This window comes from Pristiophorus japonicus, chromosome 14 (genome assembly GCF_044704955.1).
Source record: "Pristiophorus japonicus isolate sPriJap1 chromosome 14, sPriJap1.hap1, whole genome shotgun sequence".
Classification (NCBI taxonomy): Eukaryota; Metazoa; Chordata; class Chondrichthyes; family Pristiophoridae; genus Pristiophorus; species Pristiophorus japonicus.
This window is the reverse complement of record NC_091990.1, coordinates 119,293,087-119,312,449: the sequence shown is the minus strand read 5'-3', so window position 1 is coordinate 119,312,449 and position 19,363 is coordinate 119,293,087. Positions and strand designations below refer to the sequence as shown.

Here is a 19,363-nt window from a genome sequence, read left to right as displayed (position 1 = left end):
TATCTTTTAAATCACCTGTCCCAATATCTCAGTCTTTGGCTTGGTGTCAATTTTTGTCTGGTTACATTCTGGTGAAGAACCTTGGAACATTTTACCACGTTAACAGCATTATATAAATTCAAGTTGTTGTTGAAAAATAAAACGTGAAAAATTATGGAAGTAAAAAGTATATTCTGCTATCACCTAAATCTTTATTGCAAGGGGGTTGGAGTATAAAAGTAGGGAAGTTCTGCTACAACTGTACAGGGTTTTGGTGAGACCACATCTGGAGTACTCAATACAGTTTTGGTCTCCTTATTTTTAAGGAAGGATATACTTGCATTGGAGGCAGTTCAGAGAAGATTCACATGGTTGATTCCTGAGAAAAAGGGGTTGTCATATGAAGAAAGATTGATCAGGTTGAGCCTATACTCATTGGAGTTTAGAAGACAGAGCTGATCATATTGAAACGTGTAAGATTCTGAGGGGGCTCGACAAGATAGATGCAGAGAGGATGTTTCCCCTCGTGGGGGAATCTAGAACTAGAGGACATAGTTTCAGAATAAGGGGTCGCTCATTTAAAATGGAAATGAGGAAGAATTTCTTCTGAGGGTCGTGAATCTTTGGAATTCTTTACCCCAGAGAGCTGTGGAGGCTGGGTCAGTGAATATATTTAAGGTGGAGATTGACAGATTTTTGAAAGATAAGGGAATCAAGGGTTATGGGGAGAGGGCAGGAAAGTGGAGTTGAGGCCAAAATCAGATCAGCCATGAATGGCGGAGCAGGCTCGAGGGGCCAGATGGCCGACTCCTGCTCCTATTTCTTATGTTCAAATCCAAAGCTCATTCAGATGGCATTTCTGTCATATAAGTTTTTTCATCACTAGATGTCACTGTGGGATGTTGTAAACTTTAGTGCTAAAGGTCCATATGCCTCAGGAGGAAAGAGAGCCAAGTGACTGACATTGTATTAAACTAAAAAAAGAAAAACCAAGTCATGTCTAACACAAGAGTTCCAGTATCAACTGTCTCACCAATTATTTACAATAGTCTCTGTGCCCTAAGCAAAACTTTTAAAAAGATGGAGATCTCCAGTGATAATAAAAGAACAAAGATATTAAATACACTACTTACAACTTAAAAAACCTCAGTTACACTTGTTATACTGATGGGATTAATTGAAAACAGATTTTTAGACTGGGGTTCTTGGAAATACCATGCTTCAAACAGTGTATCAAGAATTCTACATTTTTGGGGCATATGTTGACTTAGTAGCACTTTACTGCTATTGCTATATATGCCAAAAATAAAAAAATTTCTACAAATAAAGCGCTAGTTTCCATTGAGTAACTGATTTTTGGGCAGTTCAAAATGAATTACATCTGCACACTATGATTCAAATATCCCCCACCCTCTAACTCCAGTTCACCTGACGACTACACTTAGTCTTGAATTCCTATATGCAAAGCCACAGATCAATTAGTATTAACAAAGTTTGGGAGCAAAATCTAGTGGTAGCAAATGATTGCACAGGTTATTAAAAATAAAAAAGCGGCAAAAACAAAATTGCAAAAGGATGACTTCCATTCAGGTAACTGGGTAGTTCCGGGGGAAAAAACATAATTTGCCTCTTAATGGCTGTTTTGTAGAAAAGTGTTCCATTCTCAGCATGGACTTAATAAAACGGCACTAAAATATTTTACAGGAAATAGTTTGGCAACATTGCTTCTGAAATTTACGGAATGTATAGCAGTAATGATTTACAACCACAACTGAAGAAATGAGCAATATGGGAAGAGGAATTTAAAAAAAAATCAGTTTAAGAGTTAGTTCGGTAGAGTAAAACATTTTCGTTCACAGAATGGAAAGCAACAACTAGAGCAGAAGATAAACTACCATGGTGACAGTATTCTAGAAAACATTATCCATAGTAACAGTCAAATTAGTGGAATTAAACTACTTTTACAAATGTACTGTATATATTGTTAAACATCTATCATGGTACAATATAAAGATGGATCTTTTTGGCATTAGGTTTAGTAGGAAATTTATTTTCATGTATCAGAAAATAATTGCAATGTGTAACACAGCTACACTTAAAAGGCAAAACTAGTCCAATATGCATATCTGGTAAACACTGAAGCAAACTTGTATTAACAGGAAAACAGAAATAGTAGTTTACCTCAGTATATAAAGTATACAATGTGTGATCAACATATAAAGGAAAAGAATTTACTGGAAACAATGCAAAGTGTATTACAAAGATACATGAACATAATTCAAACCACAATATTTTCTCTGAAAAATACAACTATTGATGATAAAATGTACATTTAAAAAAAAAGAAATATGGGTATAAAGGCAAAATAATTTTTCTTCAAAACAGGGAAAATAGATGTGTTCATCACATTTTCATTATCAGAATTGACACAAATAGCCATAGGATTGCACCAACTCCACGTCCAGTTTCCTGAACTTTTTTTTTAGTAAAAGGAGTCTGAAAAGCAACAAAAATTATATATTTTCTGATGGCAAATTTTCTGTAAAGAATGTCATGACACACCAACTTTCTTTACAATCTGTATGGAAATTTGGGAGGCAGACATTAGAAAGATACTGTTGGCCTCTGCCTTCCTCATCTTGTAGGTCAGTCGGAGGCATGTAAATCAAATGTAAAGCATTTCTTGTTGAACAAAACAAAACAGTTCCCTAAAGTGTTTAAACTACATTAATAAAGAAAATCATAATATACTTAGTGCATGCCTTGCCATTTTGATCGGTCACAAAAGGTTTAAAAAAAATGTTTTTTCTATTTTTTGGAAATAAATGTTACTCAATACCTCAAGTTCACAGAATACAAATAAATCAAAAACATTGGCCATCATAAAAATGTGGTTACAGACATAATTAATATACTCCCAACGCCAAAATGTGTTTTCTTGGCCACCACGACCACTTAGCTATGGGCCAAAATACAAGGTCCATCAGAGCCCATGAGTGCCACTATTACAAGCTTAGTCTAGCATCACTAGGGATGCTAAAGTTCATTTCAGTATGTCCCCATGATATTTTATTAGTGCCATAGACAAGACTGTTGAAAAATCTCATATGTACATTATAAACACTTCTGCTGTGCTTGTGTCAGAAGGTCACCAAATTTTTCAAAGAGGTCCTCCACCCATTTCTCATTTTCCATACATTGCTGGATTGTTTCAACTTGGCCTAGATCTTTATTCTGTTTTAGGATGGAAGCAGCCTGTCCAAAGAATAGTTGAAAAAAACATTGGAAGGTTTAAGGAATGTGTACAACAGATTGATTTTGCATCGATGAATACTTAAAAAAAAAAGTGCAAAAGTTTTGGTAAATCAACTTACTTCCATTCAATGTAACAATATCAAAATATTAGGTAGACAAAATATGGATGCACCCCGACGGTTACCATTTGTTGTTAGCAAATTATGTATACTAAATCTTTTTCAGATCAATTATATTTACAGCCACCACAAAAAAGGAGTCTCAGTGGGATTTCTACACTTTATTTAATTTACAGTACTAACTTGCAGCAAACATACATTATGAAAGAACTGTGCTGTGAAAGGATGGACCAAAATCTAAGAAAGAAAGGAAGAATACATCTTTGAACAAGTGCTGGATTGCACATGTGCTTCAAGTTTTAAATGCAGGATTTATAAAATTACCCCAGGATCTACTTTAGCTTGTTGCAATTTAATAAAATATGAATCCAACCAAGTACTAAATGTTGCAGAATGTAAAATACTCACCTCTTTCTTGCATATCAGGTAGATGTGATATTTATAGTGATGAAGAGTGTGATATAAAGTACAGCACTGCAATTTCTCTTGATCTACAGTAAACTCCTAAGTTTAAAATACAGAACAAATTTAAAAAAATCAGTAGAAAGTATTAAACTGATTTTCTAAAATTGGATCAGATAGTATCAGCATTGGGATGGCAAACATTAGATGAGCTTTTATTCTTTATGTTATTACCTGAACAACTTAAGTGGGAAGTAATTGAAACTATAATATGAAATAGTTCAGGCTTCTTTGCCACATTTTCTGTTTACCCCATCTTCAGCATTACATGATCGAATAAAGCACCACGGATTCCCAGCTTCACAATCAATTATTTAAATAAACTCAATAGTTATCTAGCTATTCGAAAAATATGTACCTTGGAAGGCATATCCCATTGACTATTTCCCATATTCTCATCTGAAATAAGGACAGATTTTGGAGAATTGCTTAAACAGGGAGGATTTTTGGACAGAGAATTTCTGAGTCAGCTATGGTGGGGGAGGGAGGGGTGAGGAGTCCAGCAAAAAGAAAATGAAGTCAGCATCCGATGGCCAGTTCTCTTCCTAAGTACATAACCTAAAAAAGCAGACATCCTTTTAATCGATGCTGCTTGTATCATTCGCTCCAAAAGAAAATACACATGCACCTCAGGTTATGGGATCCTGCCCTGAACAACCATCAAGAGTGGCTGCAGTACTGACTCAGGGTTTACAGAAGCTTCAAAAAGGAGGGATGCCAATTGATAATTACTTCTCTTTCAAATTTATATGAAACAATTAAATAAAAATCATAGTTCTAGGCATTCCAAATTATCACAATGGAAAAAATATTCCTACATAAACCCAATTGCTACACTCAGACCTCCATATAATTACAGTTCTACCATTAAAGCTATTGGTAACAGTCAACACACAGGTGAATTCAGCTTATTGAAATAAACAGCAGAGGACAGAATAATACAGAATGACTTATAATAAAAGCAAAATAGTGCCCATCCCAGACTTTGTTTCAACTGTCTGGCTCATGGTAATAGTTGTGTGGAACCTGGCTAAGACTTGGTCTTTTGGATGAGAACAAAAAAAAAAGTTATTTATGCACTTTCTTCTGTAAATAAGAATAATTTGTTTTTTGCATTATTATAGTAGGTATAGGATCAATTTTAATTTTGATGATGCAGAAAACAAAGGCAATTTCAGGGGAAGAACAGGAGCGAAGTGCACAGAGAAAATAGATATACTTTGGTGGTGCAGTCTCAAATGGTAAGACAGATACATGTCTCAGTTTGTACTGTCAAGTAGTATTATGGAACGGCTTTTCACTTTTTCTCAGAACTGAAAAAACAATTACATTCCAAATGCAGGCCCAATCTTTAGTCAGGCTCATATTCTCCGATTCAGATCTGGAGTTGTTTTGTAGAAACCTCATGTAAAAACAAATCTTCTTTACTGTGGTAACAAAAATCTCTGCACAAGCAAGCATGCCCAAATTTACACTTTCCTCATATTCCTTTCCCACCCCAGTTTTGTATCATCAATAAACTTGGGCAGGTTGGTTTCTGGCCCCACTTCCAAATTGTTCATGGACAACATCAGCAATAATGGCTCGAGCACGCACATCTGAGGCACTCTGCTAATAAACTTCCTCCACTCTGGTGAAGAAGGCAAATGGCATGTTGGCCTTCATAGCGAGAGGATTTGAGTATAGGAGCAGTAAGGTCTTACTGCAGTTGTATAGGGCCTTGGTGAGGCCACACTTTGAATATTGTGTACAGTTTTGGTCCCCTAATCTGAGGAAGGACATTCTTGCTATTGAGGGAGTGCAGCGAAAGTTCACCAGACTGATTCCCGGGATGGCAGGACTGACATATGAAAAAAGACTGGATCGACTAGGCTTATATTCACTGGAATTTAGAAGAATGAGGGGGAATCTCATCGAAACATAAAATTCTGATGGGATTAGACAGGTTAGATGCAGGAAGAATGGTCCTGATGTTGGGGAAGTCCAGAACCAGGGGTCACGGTCTAAAGGATAAGGGTAAGCCATTTAGGACAGAGATGAGGAGAAACTTCTTCACTCAGAGTTGTGAACCTGTGGAATTCTCTACCACAGAAAGTTGTTGAGGCCAGTTCATTAGATATACTCAAAAGGGAGTTAGATGTGGCCCTTACGGCTAAAGGAATCAAGGAGTATGGAGAGAAAGCAGGAATGGGGTACTGAAGTTACATGATCAGCCATGATCATATTGAATGGTGGTGTAGGCTCGAATGACCGAATGGCCTACTCCTGCACCTATTTTCTATGTTTCTATGAAGCTCCACATGTAACTATTGTGTCCTCTGATTGAGCCAATTTCTGATCCACTCTAGAAGTTTACCCTCTTCTTCCATCCCTCTGAATTAGCAGACTAATCTCCTGTGCAGCACTGTAATGAAAGCTTTGCTTAAATCTAAATATATATCCACCGAGACCCCTTAACCACTAAATCAGTTATCTCTTCAAATAAGTCTAATAGATTTGGTAGTCTGGATCTATTTTCCATAAAACTACGTTGACTCTCTATTAGTCCATATTTCGCTCAGTGCTTCACTATTCTCCCCTTCAGGACGCTCTCTACATGTGTCAGATTAGCCAGTCGCTCATAGGATTTTATTGTGCTTCTTTTTATAAATTATTTTATAAATGAGTATTTCATTTATCCTTCAATCAACAACTTGCATTTAGATAGTGCCTCTTAACGTAGTAAAATGTCCCGAGGCACTTCACAGGAGCGTTATCAAACACAATTTGACACTGAGCCACATCAGAAGATATTAGGGCAGACTTGGTCAAAGAAGTAGATTTAAAGAATGTCTTACAGGAGGAGAGAGAGGTGGACAGATTTAGGGAGGGAATTCCAGAGCATTGGGCCTTAGGAGTTGAAGACACGGCCACCAATTAAAATCAGGGATGCTCAAGAGACTAGAATTAGGAGTGCTGATAGTTCAGAGGTTTGTAGGACTGGACAAGATTACAGCGATAGGGAGGGAAGAGGCCATGGAGTCCTCTGAAAAGGATCAGAATTAAAAAAAAAAAATCAAGGCGTTGCTTAGCCGGGAACCAATGTAGGTCAGCGAGCACGGGGGCTGACGGGTTAATGGAACTTGGTGTGAGTTAGGGGCATGGGCAGCAGAGATTTGGATGATCTCAAATTTATGTAGGGTAGAACCTGGAGGCTGGCCAGGGGTGAATTGGAATAGTCAAGTCTAGAGGTAACAAAGGCATGGATGAGGTTTCGGCAGCAGATGAGCTGAGGCAGGGTTGGAGTTGGGCAGTGTTAGTGTTGGCGCAGAATGTGGTCGGAAGCTCATCTCGGGGTCAAACATGACACCAAGGTTGTGAACAGTCAAGTTCACCCTCAGACAATCATGCTGGTCTGAAAGAATAGAAACACGACACACAAGTATTTTGCTTATGCAACATATTTGAAAGTATTTCAAAGAGACATCTTTTAAACTTCAATTTGATTGTTTTGAACAGAGCCATTTAATATATAAGCACATAAGAAAAAAGAGGAGTAGGTCATTCGGTTCTTCGAGCCTGCTCTGCCATTCAATAAGATCATGGCTGATCTTCTACCTATAAGTGCTAGGAGATTGTTTTAGGAGGTTAAGTGATGGAGCAGAAGATGGTAGAAAGCGAGTCTGAGATTGACAAACTAATAGGCAAATACTAATCCCGACATCTGAATAATTATGACTGCATTGGTGGTGGAAATTTGTGAAATATTTCAACAGTTCCCAGACCACACATGGTACAATATATAGAGGAAAAAGTACATCCCCTTTACTAAAGATAGTTCACAGAAGACCTTACCTTTTGGCCCTTAGAATTTTGTTTTACTGACTGGAGCGTTTTTTTGTTGTAATTTTTACCACTCATTTTAATTTTGGACATATTGGGATTGCCATTCTTTGCTCCTGAGGCACATGTCGTCAGTTCAGGAAAATTCTCCAGTGCAGTCTACAGAACAAAAAAAAAATTATGGCACTGTAAATGTTTTATTTTGCAGGTAGGGTTGCCTACTCCTGATTTTGCAGTACCTGTATTCCAACGAAATAGATAAATCTCAATTATATTAAACAGAAATAAAAATAGAAAATGCTGGAAATACTCAGCATCTGTAGAGAGAGAAATAGAGTTAACGTTTCAGGTCGATGACCCTTCGTCAGATCTACCTTCAAGTAGAAAATAAAAGAAGAATTTCCTGTCCCCTTTAATGCAGTAAACAACAGTTTTACCAATAATACATTAGGAAGTTAATGTGGAAACACAAAGGCACTCCAATTGATTGTGCCTCAAAATGGAACATGGGTTTTCATGTTACTTCATAGACCTTGTTATCTTGTCATGAATTTGTCATCAAGAGAAGATGCTGAATTTGGACCGGGACAGAGAATAAGGAACAAAAGAGTTGAAACAATCTCACCACTCTTAACACACACACAGCTTAAGAGGTATAAGCAACCATCTGTTCTCAAGTGGAGAGCATCCTGTGAACTTAAAGACCATAGAACATACGCAGAAAAAACATTAGGAATAAGGATCACATGAGGGAATATGAGGCTGGCGGAGGTGCAGAGACTAAGCGTAATGAGGCCAGACTGCGTAACAGGAGCGGTGGCCCTGGGCAGCGTACCGCGGCAAGGTACAGCGTGAACTGGTGCAGGAGGGCGATGGCAGCGAAGAGTGACGTCATCAAGGTCCCGGTCGGTGATTGGAGCATGGGCAGATACAGCAGGAGCGGCGAGAGACTGCAGAGTGACGTGATCGGGGCCCGGGAGAGACGATAGTTACAGGACCCAGGGGCAGCACGGGCCCAGCCCACACTGTGCGATATGTGGGCGCACTGGGTCCGTGCAGCAGAGCTGGTCTCCACTCGTCCTGGTTAACCCTTGCCACTGGACCAAGACCTGGCTCTGTCAAGCCCGTGTGGTGGCTGGTGTGCAATTTGAAGACAAGGGCAAGGATTTTGCATTTAATGTGTTGGGAGAATGGAAACCAATGTAGACTAGCAAGGATTGAGGTCATGGGCATGAGGGACAGGCTATGGGCAACAGCATTTTAGATCTGTTGGAGTTTACGAAGTGAAGGATGGGAGGTCAGCAAAGACGATATTAGAGAAATCAAGTGTAGAGATAACAAAAGCTTGGGCTAGGATTTCAGCAATGGGGACTTAGGCAAGGATGGAGAGGAGTAATGCTATAAAAATGGAAACAAGCAGTCTTAATAATGAATACAATGGTGAGTTTTAAGCTCTTCTTGAGGTGAAACAGAATGCCAGGGTTTTGCACATGTGGTTAAATTTGAGCGAGTGGCTGAAGAGCAGCAAGGGGTCAGTGGCAAAGGAGGATATTTGCGGCAGGGCCAAAAAATATGGCTTCAGTCTTTAGCTGAGGGAAAGTATAACCGATCAAAGACTGGATATCAGACAAGCAGTTTGACAGCATGGAGATGGTTGTGGGGCTGAGAAGTGGTGGCGAGGTAGTACTGGGTGTCATCGGCGTACACGTGGAAGCTGACCCGTGGATGATGTACCCGAGAGGCAGCATCTAAATGAGCAAGAGAAGGGGGCCTAAAATAAATCCTTAGGAAACTCCAGAGGTTACTGTGTGGGGACAGATTAAAGATGATGTGCAGGTAGACTATATCAATTGAGTAGAAGAATCTACTTGCAACCTCTGGATGATTAGGCAGTCAACTGTAAGGAGTTTTTCCATCCACAAAGCACCAGGTCTTAACTACAATTCAAAACTAAACAAAGGCCATCAATAATCAGAAAACTAAAGTTCTCAAAATATATTCAAGTTATTAAATATATATGCTGGGCCAACAATGTGGGGCAGAACAAGACAGACAATTTTACAGACTCTTGGGGATAGACGAGGAAGGGAGTCTCACAAGTCATGGTATCTCTGCAGTTGATTCATATAGAATTCACATGAAAACTAAAATCATTGTCTCACATCTTAATTTAACTTCCATCACCTACATTTAAAAAATGTAGTACACATTTTCCTTGTACTTTCAATCTCCATTTACAAGTTAATTTACGATTTATTGTTGATGGTCTGTACAGCAGGTTCCAATTTTTTTAGTAATATAATTACACCAGTGCCACTGAAAAGTGGCCTCAAAGATACCGATGCCTTCTGACCAACCCTCGCAATTTCCAGATCAAAGCATTAAAATAAACAATTTATAAATTAATCTGAGAATATGGAGACACAGAAACTTGCTGCTACACACTCAGTAAAAAGGAGGAAGGAAGCCATTTTACTGTGCCATCCAAGAGATTGCGCATCAGTGCACACAATTAAGAGGCACCAAAAATTGAAGACTGGTAATTGGCCGATCTTTTTATTTCCCGAGAAATCAGGAAAGTTTGATTTTCCATTAGAACAAGAGTAATCTTTTTTTTTTAATATGAACAAGTAAATGATGACCACTGGGACCAGATTCTCAGACTATAAAATAGTCCCAGGAGATATTCTTTAATAAACTGTTCAAACGTTGTTCTCATGGTTTGTCATCACATGAATTCCTGCAAAACACATTACAGCTTTGTATCTCCCTCCAAGTTTTCATTATTTTGTATCAACCTCCCCAAGAAAAAACTCAATTTATTTTTCTGTCCCAATTTCCCAAACTATACTATTTGTGCGTCAGTCTATTCAGCTCCATCTCTTCTGCAATAAACTGTGCAATGCGCAATATTTTGTGGTGTACAATTAAAACAGTGGTGATAATAAATTTCTCTCAAATATCTATGGTTACTTCTGCAGATTACTTACAACTGTGGAGATCATTTTGAATTATACAATTTATTATGCTTGATCTGCAACTTGAAAGCTTAAATATTTCAAACTGGACTTCAGTTATTGACAATCACAGAATGTCAAATTAATGTTGCATGATCACCTCAATGTAATGTGCAGAAACAAATCCTAAACAGATTTTCTTCCCCAGATTCCAATACACAAACCGTAGGACTATCAGTAACCACACTAGTGTTCTGTCTCTAAATACTGTCCGACCAGAAGTCACTAACTTACTTCTTTAAAGTCCTAGAAACCTACCCTTGTGTGAATGCAACAGCTATATTGCTGAAAGACATTATTTTCAGAGAATGGTAAATATGATTTTAAAAAGGTTCTCACCTTGAGCGCTGGCTCCAGTGGGAACTTGGAAATCATTCGCTTCTTGTTCTCATTCAGCATACTATCAATCTTCCTCATATGTGGCAAATACATCTCATCTGCAAGAGATTAAATTAAGCTTGTATTAAAGTGTTACTCAAATTCAAAGGCTACTTGCACCAACATTGAAGTGCTACAATGACACATCCTAAAATTATCGAATATAAACGGGAAGATCAGCAATGTTCTCTATAGTGAAGTGATCTGATAGCCATCCTTAGAGAGGCTACTCAACTCCTTATTTCATGTCCAATCTACACAACAATATATTCTAGCAGATGGCTTTGGGTGTAGTTTTAGTTTAAAAAAAAATCTAGATTAAAAGCGGGCATCAGTAAAAGTGGCCATGAAGCTGTCTAATTGTTGTAAAAATGCAAATGGTTCACTAATGTCCTTTAGGGAAGGAAACCCAACATCCTTACCCAGCCTGGCCTACTTGTGACTCCAATACCACACCAGCATGGTTGAATTTTAACTGCCCTCTGAAGTGGCCATGCAAGCAACTCAATTGCATCAAACAGAAGGAGGTCCATCACCACCTTCTCAGGGAAACATTGGATTGACGATAAATGCCAGCCTCATCCAGAGAATTAATAAAAAAATAAGAAAAATTACTGTGTTTAACACTACACAATTATTTTGCTTTGACAATAAATGGAGGATAATGTGAACCAAAATAAATGATACAAGGGTATCTGATTTTGTTGCAACAGGGTAACAAATGGTATTCAGTGTCTCCTTGTGGACCATTTACACTCATCATTGCGCCCACGGGCTGCCTATAAAGAACTATGTACTATGTACACCATGACTAATCCTGAATATTGACATTTGGAACCTGCTCAGGATGACCCAGGACCTTATCCTTTCACATTCATACAAAACTTGGGCACATTCCTCCCCTCTCCACTTTCCCCAAAACAAGATCAAGTAGTCCACCTGTTCAATGTAGCACTCTTCTTGCTCTTCTTCCATACTTAGGGCCCAAGTTACCACACGAAAAAAAACAGGCGCCCCTCTGAGCTGGGTGCCCGTTTTTCGCGCCTAAAACGGCGCCGGAAAAAAAACTCGCGATTCTGGAGAGCCCTGCAGCTCCTTGTCTGTTTGGCGCGGCGCCCAGGGGGGTGGAGCCTACACTCGCACCGATTTTGTAAGTGGGAGGGGGCGGGTACTATTTAAATTAGTTTTTTCCTGCCAGCAACGCTGCGCGTGCGCATTGAAGCATTCGCACACACGCAGTGTGAAGGAAACATTGGTACTTGGCAATTTTTGTAGTTCTTTGTAGCTGTTTAGTTTTTGAACATTTTTTAATAAAAGCACATTGCCATCAGCACAGAGAAGGCTGCAGGAAGCCTCAGAAAGTTGAGGCAGCCGTTTCCCGACGAACTCCCCCTTTTGCCGTCGGGAAATGGCTCCTCAATTTCTGAGGCTTCCTGCAGCCTTCTGTCTCCTTCCCTCCCTCCCGCCGTCTGGAACGGCTTCCTCGCCCCCCCCCGCGTTCGGTCGGTTGGGTCCCTCCCTGCCGTATGGAATGGCTTCCCTGCGTTTGGTCGGTCGGTTCCCTCCCGCCCGCTGTCTGGAACGGCTTCCTTCCCCCTTCCCCCTCCCCCCCCCCCCCCGCTGTCTGGAACGGCTTCCTTCCCCCTTCCCCTTCCCCCTCCTCCCCCCCCCCCCCCCCCCGCTGCGTTCGGTCGCTCACCCGCCGTCTGGAACGGCTTCCTTCCCCCTTCCCCCCCCCCCCCCCCGCTGTCTGGAACGGCTTCCTTCCCCCTTCCCCTTCCCCCTCCCCCCCCCCCCCCCCCGCTGCGTTCGGTCGCTCACCCGCCGTCTGGAACGGCTTCCTTCCCCCCCCCCCCTGCGTTCGGTCGGTTGGGTCCCTCCCCGCCGTCTGGAACGGCTTCCCTGCGTTCGGTCGGTCGGTTCCCTCCCTCCCGCCCGCCGTCTGGAACGGCTTCCTTCCGCCCCCTGCCCCCCCGGTAGCACTCTTTGCCCCTCTGCAACCCGAGCTGATGTCTACTCAACATTGTGGCTGGTATCTGCTTCCTGCTGGTTGTATTGCAAATAACTGAATGTCTCTCTGCACACAATGGGCAGGAATTCTTGATAGCTTGAGAATTTCTGTCCATAGTCTAGCTGTAATCAATCACTTAGAGGAGGTAGTCGGAACTGGCAGTGGCACTGAGGGGAGGAGTTTAGAGCCACACTGAGGGAACGGGGCAGAGTCAACAGCAGCGCCTTATGAATGAGGGCCAGAATGGTAAAGTTTGTGCCTGGATCCAGAACCCCTGAACACCACGCGGCATAGTATAATGCCTCTCTATAATCTCCGCACACATTTACATACATTTGAAAGTCTGCAGAATATGTCATGCACTGATGGCTATTAAGTGACATTTTTAATTTTAGTGTTGTTCTGAATTACATTTTCTTCCTTTTCAATGGAATCTTAACTCAGTGAGGTTGTGAAGACAATGCCATTACTTACCAGGCAATGTGTGATTATACTCATAAGAGACAAAATATTTAAAACAATTTGCAGTTACATAGTGTAGTAGAAACATAGCGTAGTCCAAAGGTGCTTTAAGGAAAAGAACACCAAGCCAAAGGAGATATGAGGAGTGACTGAAAGCATAGTTGAAGAGGCAGATTTTAAGGACCGTCTTAAAAGGAGAAGAGGAACATAGAGAGGCAGAGGAGTTTAGGAGGGAATTCCAGAACATGTGGCATAGGCAGCTGAAGGCACAGCCTTCAATAATGGAATGAAGGCCTGGGACAGAAGCGGCCGGCCGAAGGGACCCTGAGCCGGCCGCTTCTGTCCCAGGCCGAAGTGACTCCGTGCCGGCCGCTTCTGTCCCAGGCCGAAGCGACTCCGTGCCAGCCGCTTCTGTCCCAGGCCGAAGTGATTCCGTGCCAGCCGCTTCTGTCCCAGGCCGAAGTGACTCCGTGCCGGCCGCTTCTGTCCCAGGCCGAAGTGACTCCGTGCCAGCCGCTTCTGTCCCAGGCCGAAGTGACTCCGTGCCGGCCGCTTCTGTCCCAGGCCGAAGTGACTCCGTGCCGGCCGCTTCTGTCCCAGGCCGAAGTGATTCCGTGCCGGCCGCTTCTGTCCCAGGCCGAAGTGACTCCGTGCCGGCCGCTTCTGTCCCAGGCCGAAGTGACTCCGTGCCAGCCGCTTCTGTCCCAGGCCGAAGTGACTCCGTGCCGGCCGCTTCTGTCCCAGGCCGAAGTGACTCCGTGCCGGCCGCTTCTGTCCCAGGCCGAAGTGACTCCGTGCCGGCCGCTTCTGTCGTGGGCTGAAGGGACCCCGTGCCGGCCCGCTTCTATCCTGGACCGAAAGGACTCCACACCTGCCCATGCGTGTCACTGTGGTCGCACACCAGCTGTTCATTGTGCTGACAGATTGGGTGGGGGAGGGGGGGGGGAATGTCGAATCTGCCAAAGGACTCCGGGGGACCGAACCAGCCGAAGGGACTCCGAGGCCGGCGCTGAACTGGCCGAAGGGACCGAGGTGGTGGCGTTCAACCCAACGTCTTAAACTCCTAACCAACTTTTAATTAATTTTTAAACTTTTAAATTTTTTAAACAATTTGGGAGAACTTTTAAAACTTACATTTTAGACTCTTAATCGAAATACTTTTAAACATCTATTATCTACATCTTTGACTTTTTAACAACCTTTAGAAACTTTTTAAATTGGGGAAACTTTTATAACCTCTTATTGATTTGCATCTTAGACTTTTTAACAACTCTTAGAAACTTTTTAAACAAATTGGGAATTTTTTTTAATCAACTTTTAACTTTTAAAATAACTTTGGAAGTCACCTTCTTAATGCTTGCCGCCCAACCAAGCCACGGGCCATCTACCATCAATGGTGCTACGCGGCGCCGAGCTTCCAGCCAACACTTCTCTGTAGGCAATTAGGTGTATAGAGCTGTGCCTGGTCTCCAGTTGTCTTGGACCCCCTTGCCACTGGACCAAGACCTTGTTCAGCTAAGCCCGTGTGGTTGCCGGTGTGCAATGGCCACCCCACGTTAAAAGAACTCACGCACAGGCATCTTCCACTTCGTCAGTATGAAGTTCGGGACCTAGAATGGCAGGACCTTCATGGACAATCCCAACAGTAACAGGCCGGAATGCGCACCGCCATAGTTGCCCGGGAACTCAGACGTTTTGACATTGCCGCCCTAGGCAAGACCCGGCGGGCAGGGGAAGGCCAGTTGAAGGAACATGGTGAAGGTTACACCTTCTTCTGGAAAAGGAAACCAGAGGCAGAACGCCACCTTCGTGGAGTCGGCTTTGCCGTTAAGTATGAACTGGTCGACCGCCTCAAAGACTTCCCCTGTGGGGTTTACGAACGCCTCATGACTCTTCGTATTACCCTATCCCGGAACCAATGCGCCACAGTCATCAGTGCGTACGCCCCTACACTTGATGCAACGGATGAGGCCAGAGGGTTTTTATTCCAATCTCAAGACATCCTTGTCCCACGTCCCCAAGGGTGACAAATTGATCCTCCTGGGTGATTTTAATGCCAGGGTCAGCAAAGATACAGCCCTCTGAGGAGGTGTGATTGGCAGAGAGGGGGTAGGGAAAGCCAACTCCAGTGGTACCCTACTCCTGACAAAATGTCTAGAACATGAACTCCTCATTACCGCCAGAGGGACAAATACAAGGCATCGTGGCAACACCCTCGCTCCAAACACTGGCACCTGCTTGACTGTCATCGTCCGAGCCAGGGATCGCAAGGATGTGCGCATCACCCGCGCCATGACAGGAGCTGATGACTGCTGGATGGACCACCACCTAATCCGATCCATCATCAACATTAACATTGTCCCAAAGCAGAGGGAACAGCAGAAGCAGTTCTGCAAAAAAGTTAATGCCGGGGCACTTAGGAGAGACCCAGCTAAGAGAGCCCTACACAGCCAGCGCCTCACAGCCAATCCTATGTGCCTTGATGACCCTAAGATGCTGAATGCCCATAGCACTTGGTCTTCCCTCCAGGCCTCTATAAGCAGTGCCTGTGAAGAGACACTTGGTCACTCAACCAGAAAATATCAGGACTGGTTTGATGAAAATGATCAGGAGATCGAAGAACTAATAGATCGCAAGCGCAAAGCATTTCTGAGCCTCAAGCAACAACCCAACGCGGGAGCTGCAAAACAACATTACAGATGGCTCAAGGCTCAGATCAAACAAAAATTCCGGGACCTAAAGAACAGGTGGTGGATGGTGAAAGCACAGGAGATACAACAACTGGCCGACAGCCACGATATATGAGGATTCTTCACTGCAGTCAAGGCCACATACGGTCCAAACTCCCAAGGCCCCACCTCACTCCTGGCCAAGAATGGGGAAACACTCATCAAGGACACCGAGGCTGTCAGGGCTCAATGAAAGGAGCACTTTGAAGATCTCCTCAATCGAGACTCTGCCTTTGACTCGAGTGTTCTCGACTCCATCCCGCAGCATGCGACCCGCCACCAACTCAGTGAAACTCGAACATTACACGAGGTAGGCAAAGCCATAAAACAGCTGAAGAATAACAAGGCTACAGGTGCGGATGGAATCCCTGCCGAGGCACTAAAGTATGGCGGAGAGGTGCTGTTGGCATGGATACATGACCTCATCTCTCTCATCTCGATGGAGGAGAGCATGCCGGGAGATCGCAGAGATGCAGTGATTGTGACCATTTTTTAAAAAAGGGGACAAGTCCGACTGCAGCAACTACAGGGGAATCTCCCTGCTATCAGCCACTGGGAAAATTGTTGTTAGAGATCTCCTCAATCGTCTTCTCCCTGTGGCCGAGGAGCTCCTCCCGGAATCACAGTGCGTATTTCGTCCCCTACGGGGCACAACAGACATGATCTTTGCAGTGCGACAGTTGCAGGAAAAATGCAGGGAGCAGCGCCAGCCCTTATACATGGCCTTTTTCGATCTTACAAAGGCCTTTGACACTGTCAACTGTGAGGGACTATGGAGCGTCCTCCTCCGTTTCGGATGCCCCCAAAGGTTTGTCAACATCCTTCGTCTGCTTCACGATGACATGCAGGCCGTGATCCTTACCAACGGATCCATTACAGACCCAATTCACGTCCGGACTGGGGTCAAACAGGGCTGCGTCATCGCTCCAACCCTCTTCTCAATCTTCCTTGCCACCATGCTCCATCTCACAATCAACAAGCTCCCCTCTGGAGTGGACCTAAACTACAGAACCAGTGGGAAGCTGCTTAACCTATGCCGCCTCCAGGCCAGGTCCAAGATCACCCCAACCTCTGTCGTTAAGCTGCAGTATGCAGATGGCGTCTGCGCACATTCAGAGGCTGAACTCCTAGGATACAGTCAATGTATTCACTGAGGCATATGAAAGCATGCGCCATATGCTTAATATCCGTAAGACAACGGTCCTCCACCAGCCGGTCACTGCCGCACAGCACTGCCCTCCAATCATCAAGATTCATGGCGCGGCCCTCGACAAATTGGACCATTTCCCATATCTCAGGAGCCTCTTATCGACAAAGGCAGACAAGATTCAACATCGCCTCCGGTGCGTCAGTGCAGCCTTTGGCCGTCTGAGGAAAAGAGTGTTTGAAGACCAGGCCCTCAAATCTACCACCAAGCTCATGGTCTACAGAGCTGTAGTAATACCCGCCCTCCTGTATGGATCTGAGGCATGGACAATGTATAGAAGGCACCTCAAGTCGCTGGAGATATATCACCAATGATGTCTCCGCAAGATCCTGCAAATCCCCTGGAAGGACAGGCACACCAACATCAGTGTCCTCGACCAGGCTAACATCCCCAGTATTGAAGCACTGACCAGACCCGATCAGCTTCGCTGGGCAGGCCACATACAAGACTCCCGAAGCAAATGCTTTATACGGAGCTCCTTCATGGTAAACGAGCCAAAGGTGGGCAGCGGAAACGTTACAAGGACACTCTTAAAGCCTCCCTGGTAAAGTGCGACATCACCACTGACACCTGGGAGATCCTGGCCGAAGACCGCCCGAGGTGGAGAAAGTGCATCTGTTCAGCTCTTTGAGTCTCAACGCAAAGAGCGTGAAGAGGCCAAGCGCAGGCAGCAGAAAGAGCGCATGGCAATCCAGCCCCACCCACCCCTTCCCTCGACAAATGTCTCTACCACCTGTAACAGGGTCTGTGGCTCTCGTATCGGACTGTTCAGCCATTAAAGAACTCACTTTGGGAGTGGAAGCAAGTCTTCCTCGATTCCGAAGGACTGCCTATGATGATGATGATGGTGGAGTGAAAGAAAGAGGCATGCACAAGGAGCAAATAGTCCGAGGAATGGAGAGTTCTGGTGGAAACAGTAAGTCTGAATGAGATTATAGAGATAGAGAGGGGGCAAGACAATTAAGGGATTTAAACACAAGGACGGCAATTTGAAATTTGAGGACTGGGGACCAATGTAGATGAGCAAGATCGGGGTGACAGTAAATTGGTGTGAGATAGGACAAGCGCAGCAAAGTTTTGGATGAGATGAAGTTCATGGAGGGTGGAGGATGGTTGGCTGGTCACGAGAATATTGCAATAATCAAGGCTGGAGGTGACAAGACAGGGATGAAGATACCAGCAGCAGATGGGCTGAGGCATGGATGGAGGCAGGCAATATTACGGAGGTGGAAGTAGGTGTCTGTGTGATGGTGAAGGTATGGGGTCAGGAACACAGCTAGAATAGGACGTCTAGGTTGTGAACAGTCTGGTTCAGCCTTGAGAGGGGGACGGAATTGGTGGCAAGGGCACAAAGTTTCAAGTGGGGTCCGGAAATGATGGCTTGTGCCTTCCCAATGTTTAGCTGGAGGAAATTACTGCTCAATCAAGCCTGGATGTCAGACAAGCAGTCTGACCAGTGATGTTGATTGAGGGATAAATACTGACCAGGACACCGGGTCAACTCACCATCTCTTCTTTGAATAGTGCCATTGTATCTTGTACATCCAGCTGACAAGGCTAACGGGAACTTGGTTTAACGTCTCATCTGAAAAACGGTATCTCTAATAGTGCAGCACTCCAATACTGCACTGCAGATCAGTCTAGATTATGAGTGCATGACTCTGAAGTGGGGTTTGAATCCACAGCCTATGACTGATGGTACAACCACTGAACCAAGGCTGAAGCACAGTGTAGTAATGATCTTTTTCAAGGGGATTCAACCCAGGAGAGTAGAAAAGTAGAGCAGTAATGATGGACTGGGTTAGGGATTGGGGGAACCAAGTACCCAAAGAAGGGAAAAATGAAAGGTCGCATGACTGGGCGAGAGAAAGGGGACGAGACAGGTGAAAGTCCCAAATGGGGTCAAAAGAATTTTAAAAAAG

General features: G+C 43.7%; 1 protein-coding gene across 2 annotated transcripts in view; it reads right to left on the bottom strand.

The window, feature by feature from the left end:
* Positions 1 to 2,017: 2,017 nt before the first annotated feature.
* Positions 2,018 to 19,363, bottom strand: part of qser1 (glutamine and serine rich 1) — a 199,044-nt gene continuing 181,698 nt past the window's right edge. For both annotated transcript variants that reach the window (XM_070899553.1, XM_070899554.1), the window contains exons 11-14: positions 10,994 to 11,091; positions 7,650 to 7,796; positions 3,762 to 3,857; positions 2,018 to 3,234 (exon numbers count right to left, since the gene is read on the bottom strand). In XM_070899553.1, coding sequence (XP_070755654.1) covers positions 3,094 to 3,234; positions 3,762 to 3,857; positions 7,650 to 7,796; positions 10,994 to 11,091 — 482 coding nt within the window. In that variant the 3' untranslated portion in view covers positions 2,018 to 3,093. The remainder of the gene's footprint in view (positions 3,235 to 3,761; positions 3,858 to 7,649; positions 7,797 to 10,993; positions 11,092 to 19,363) is intronic.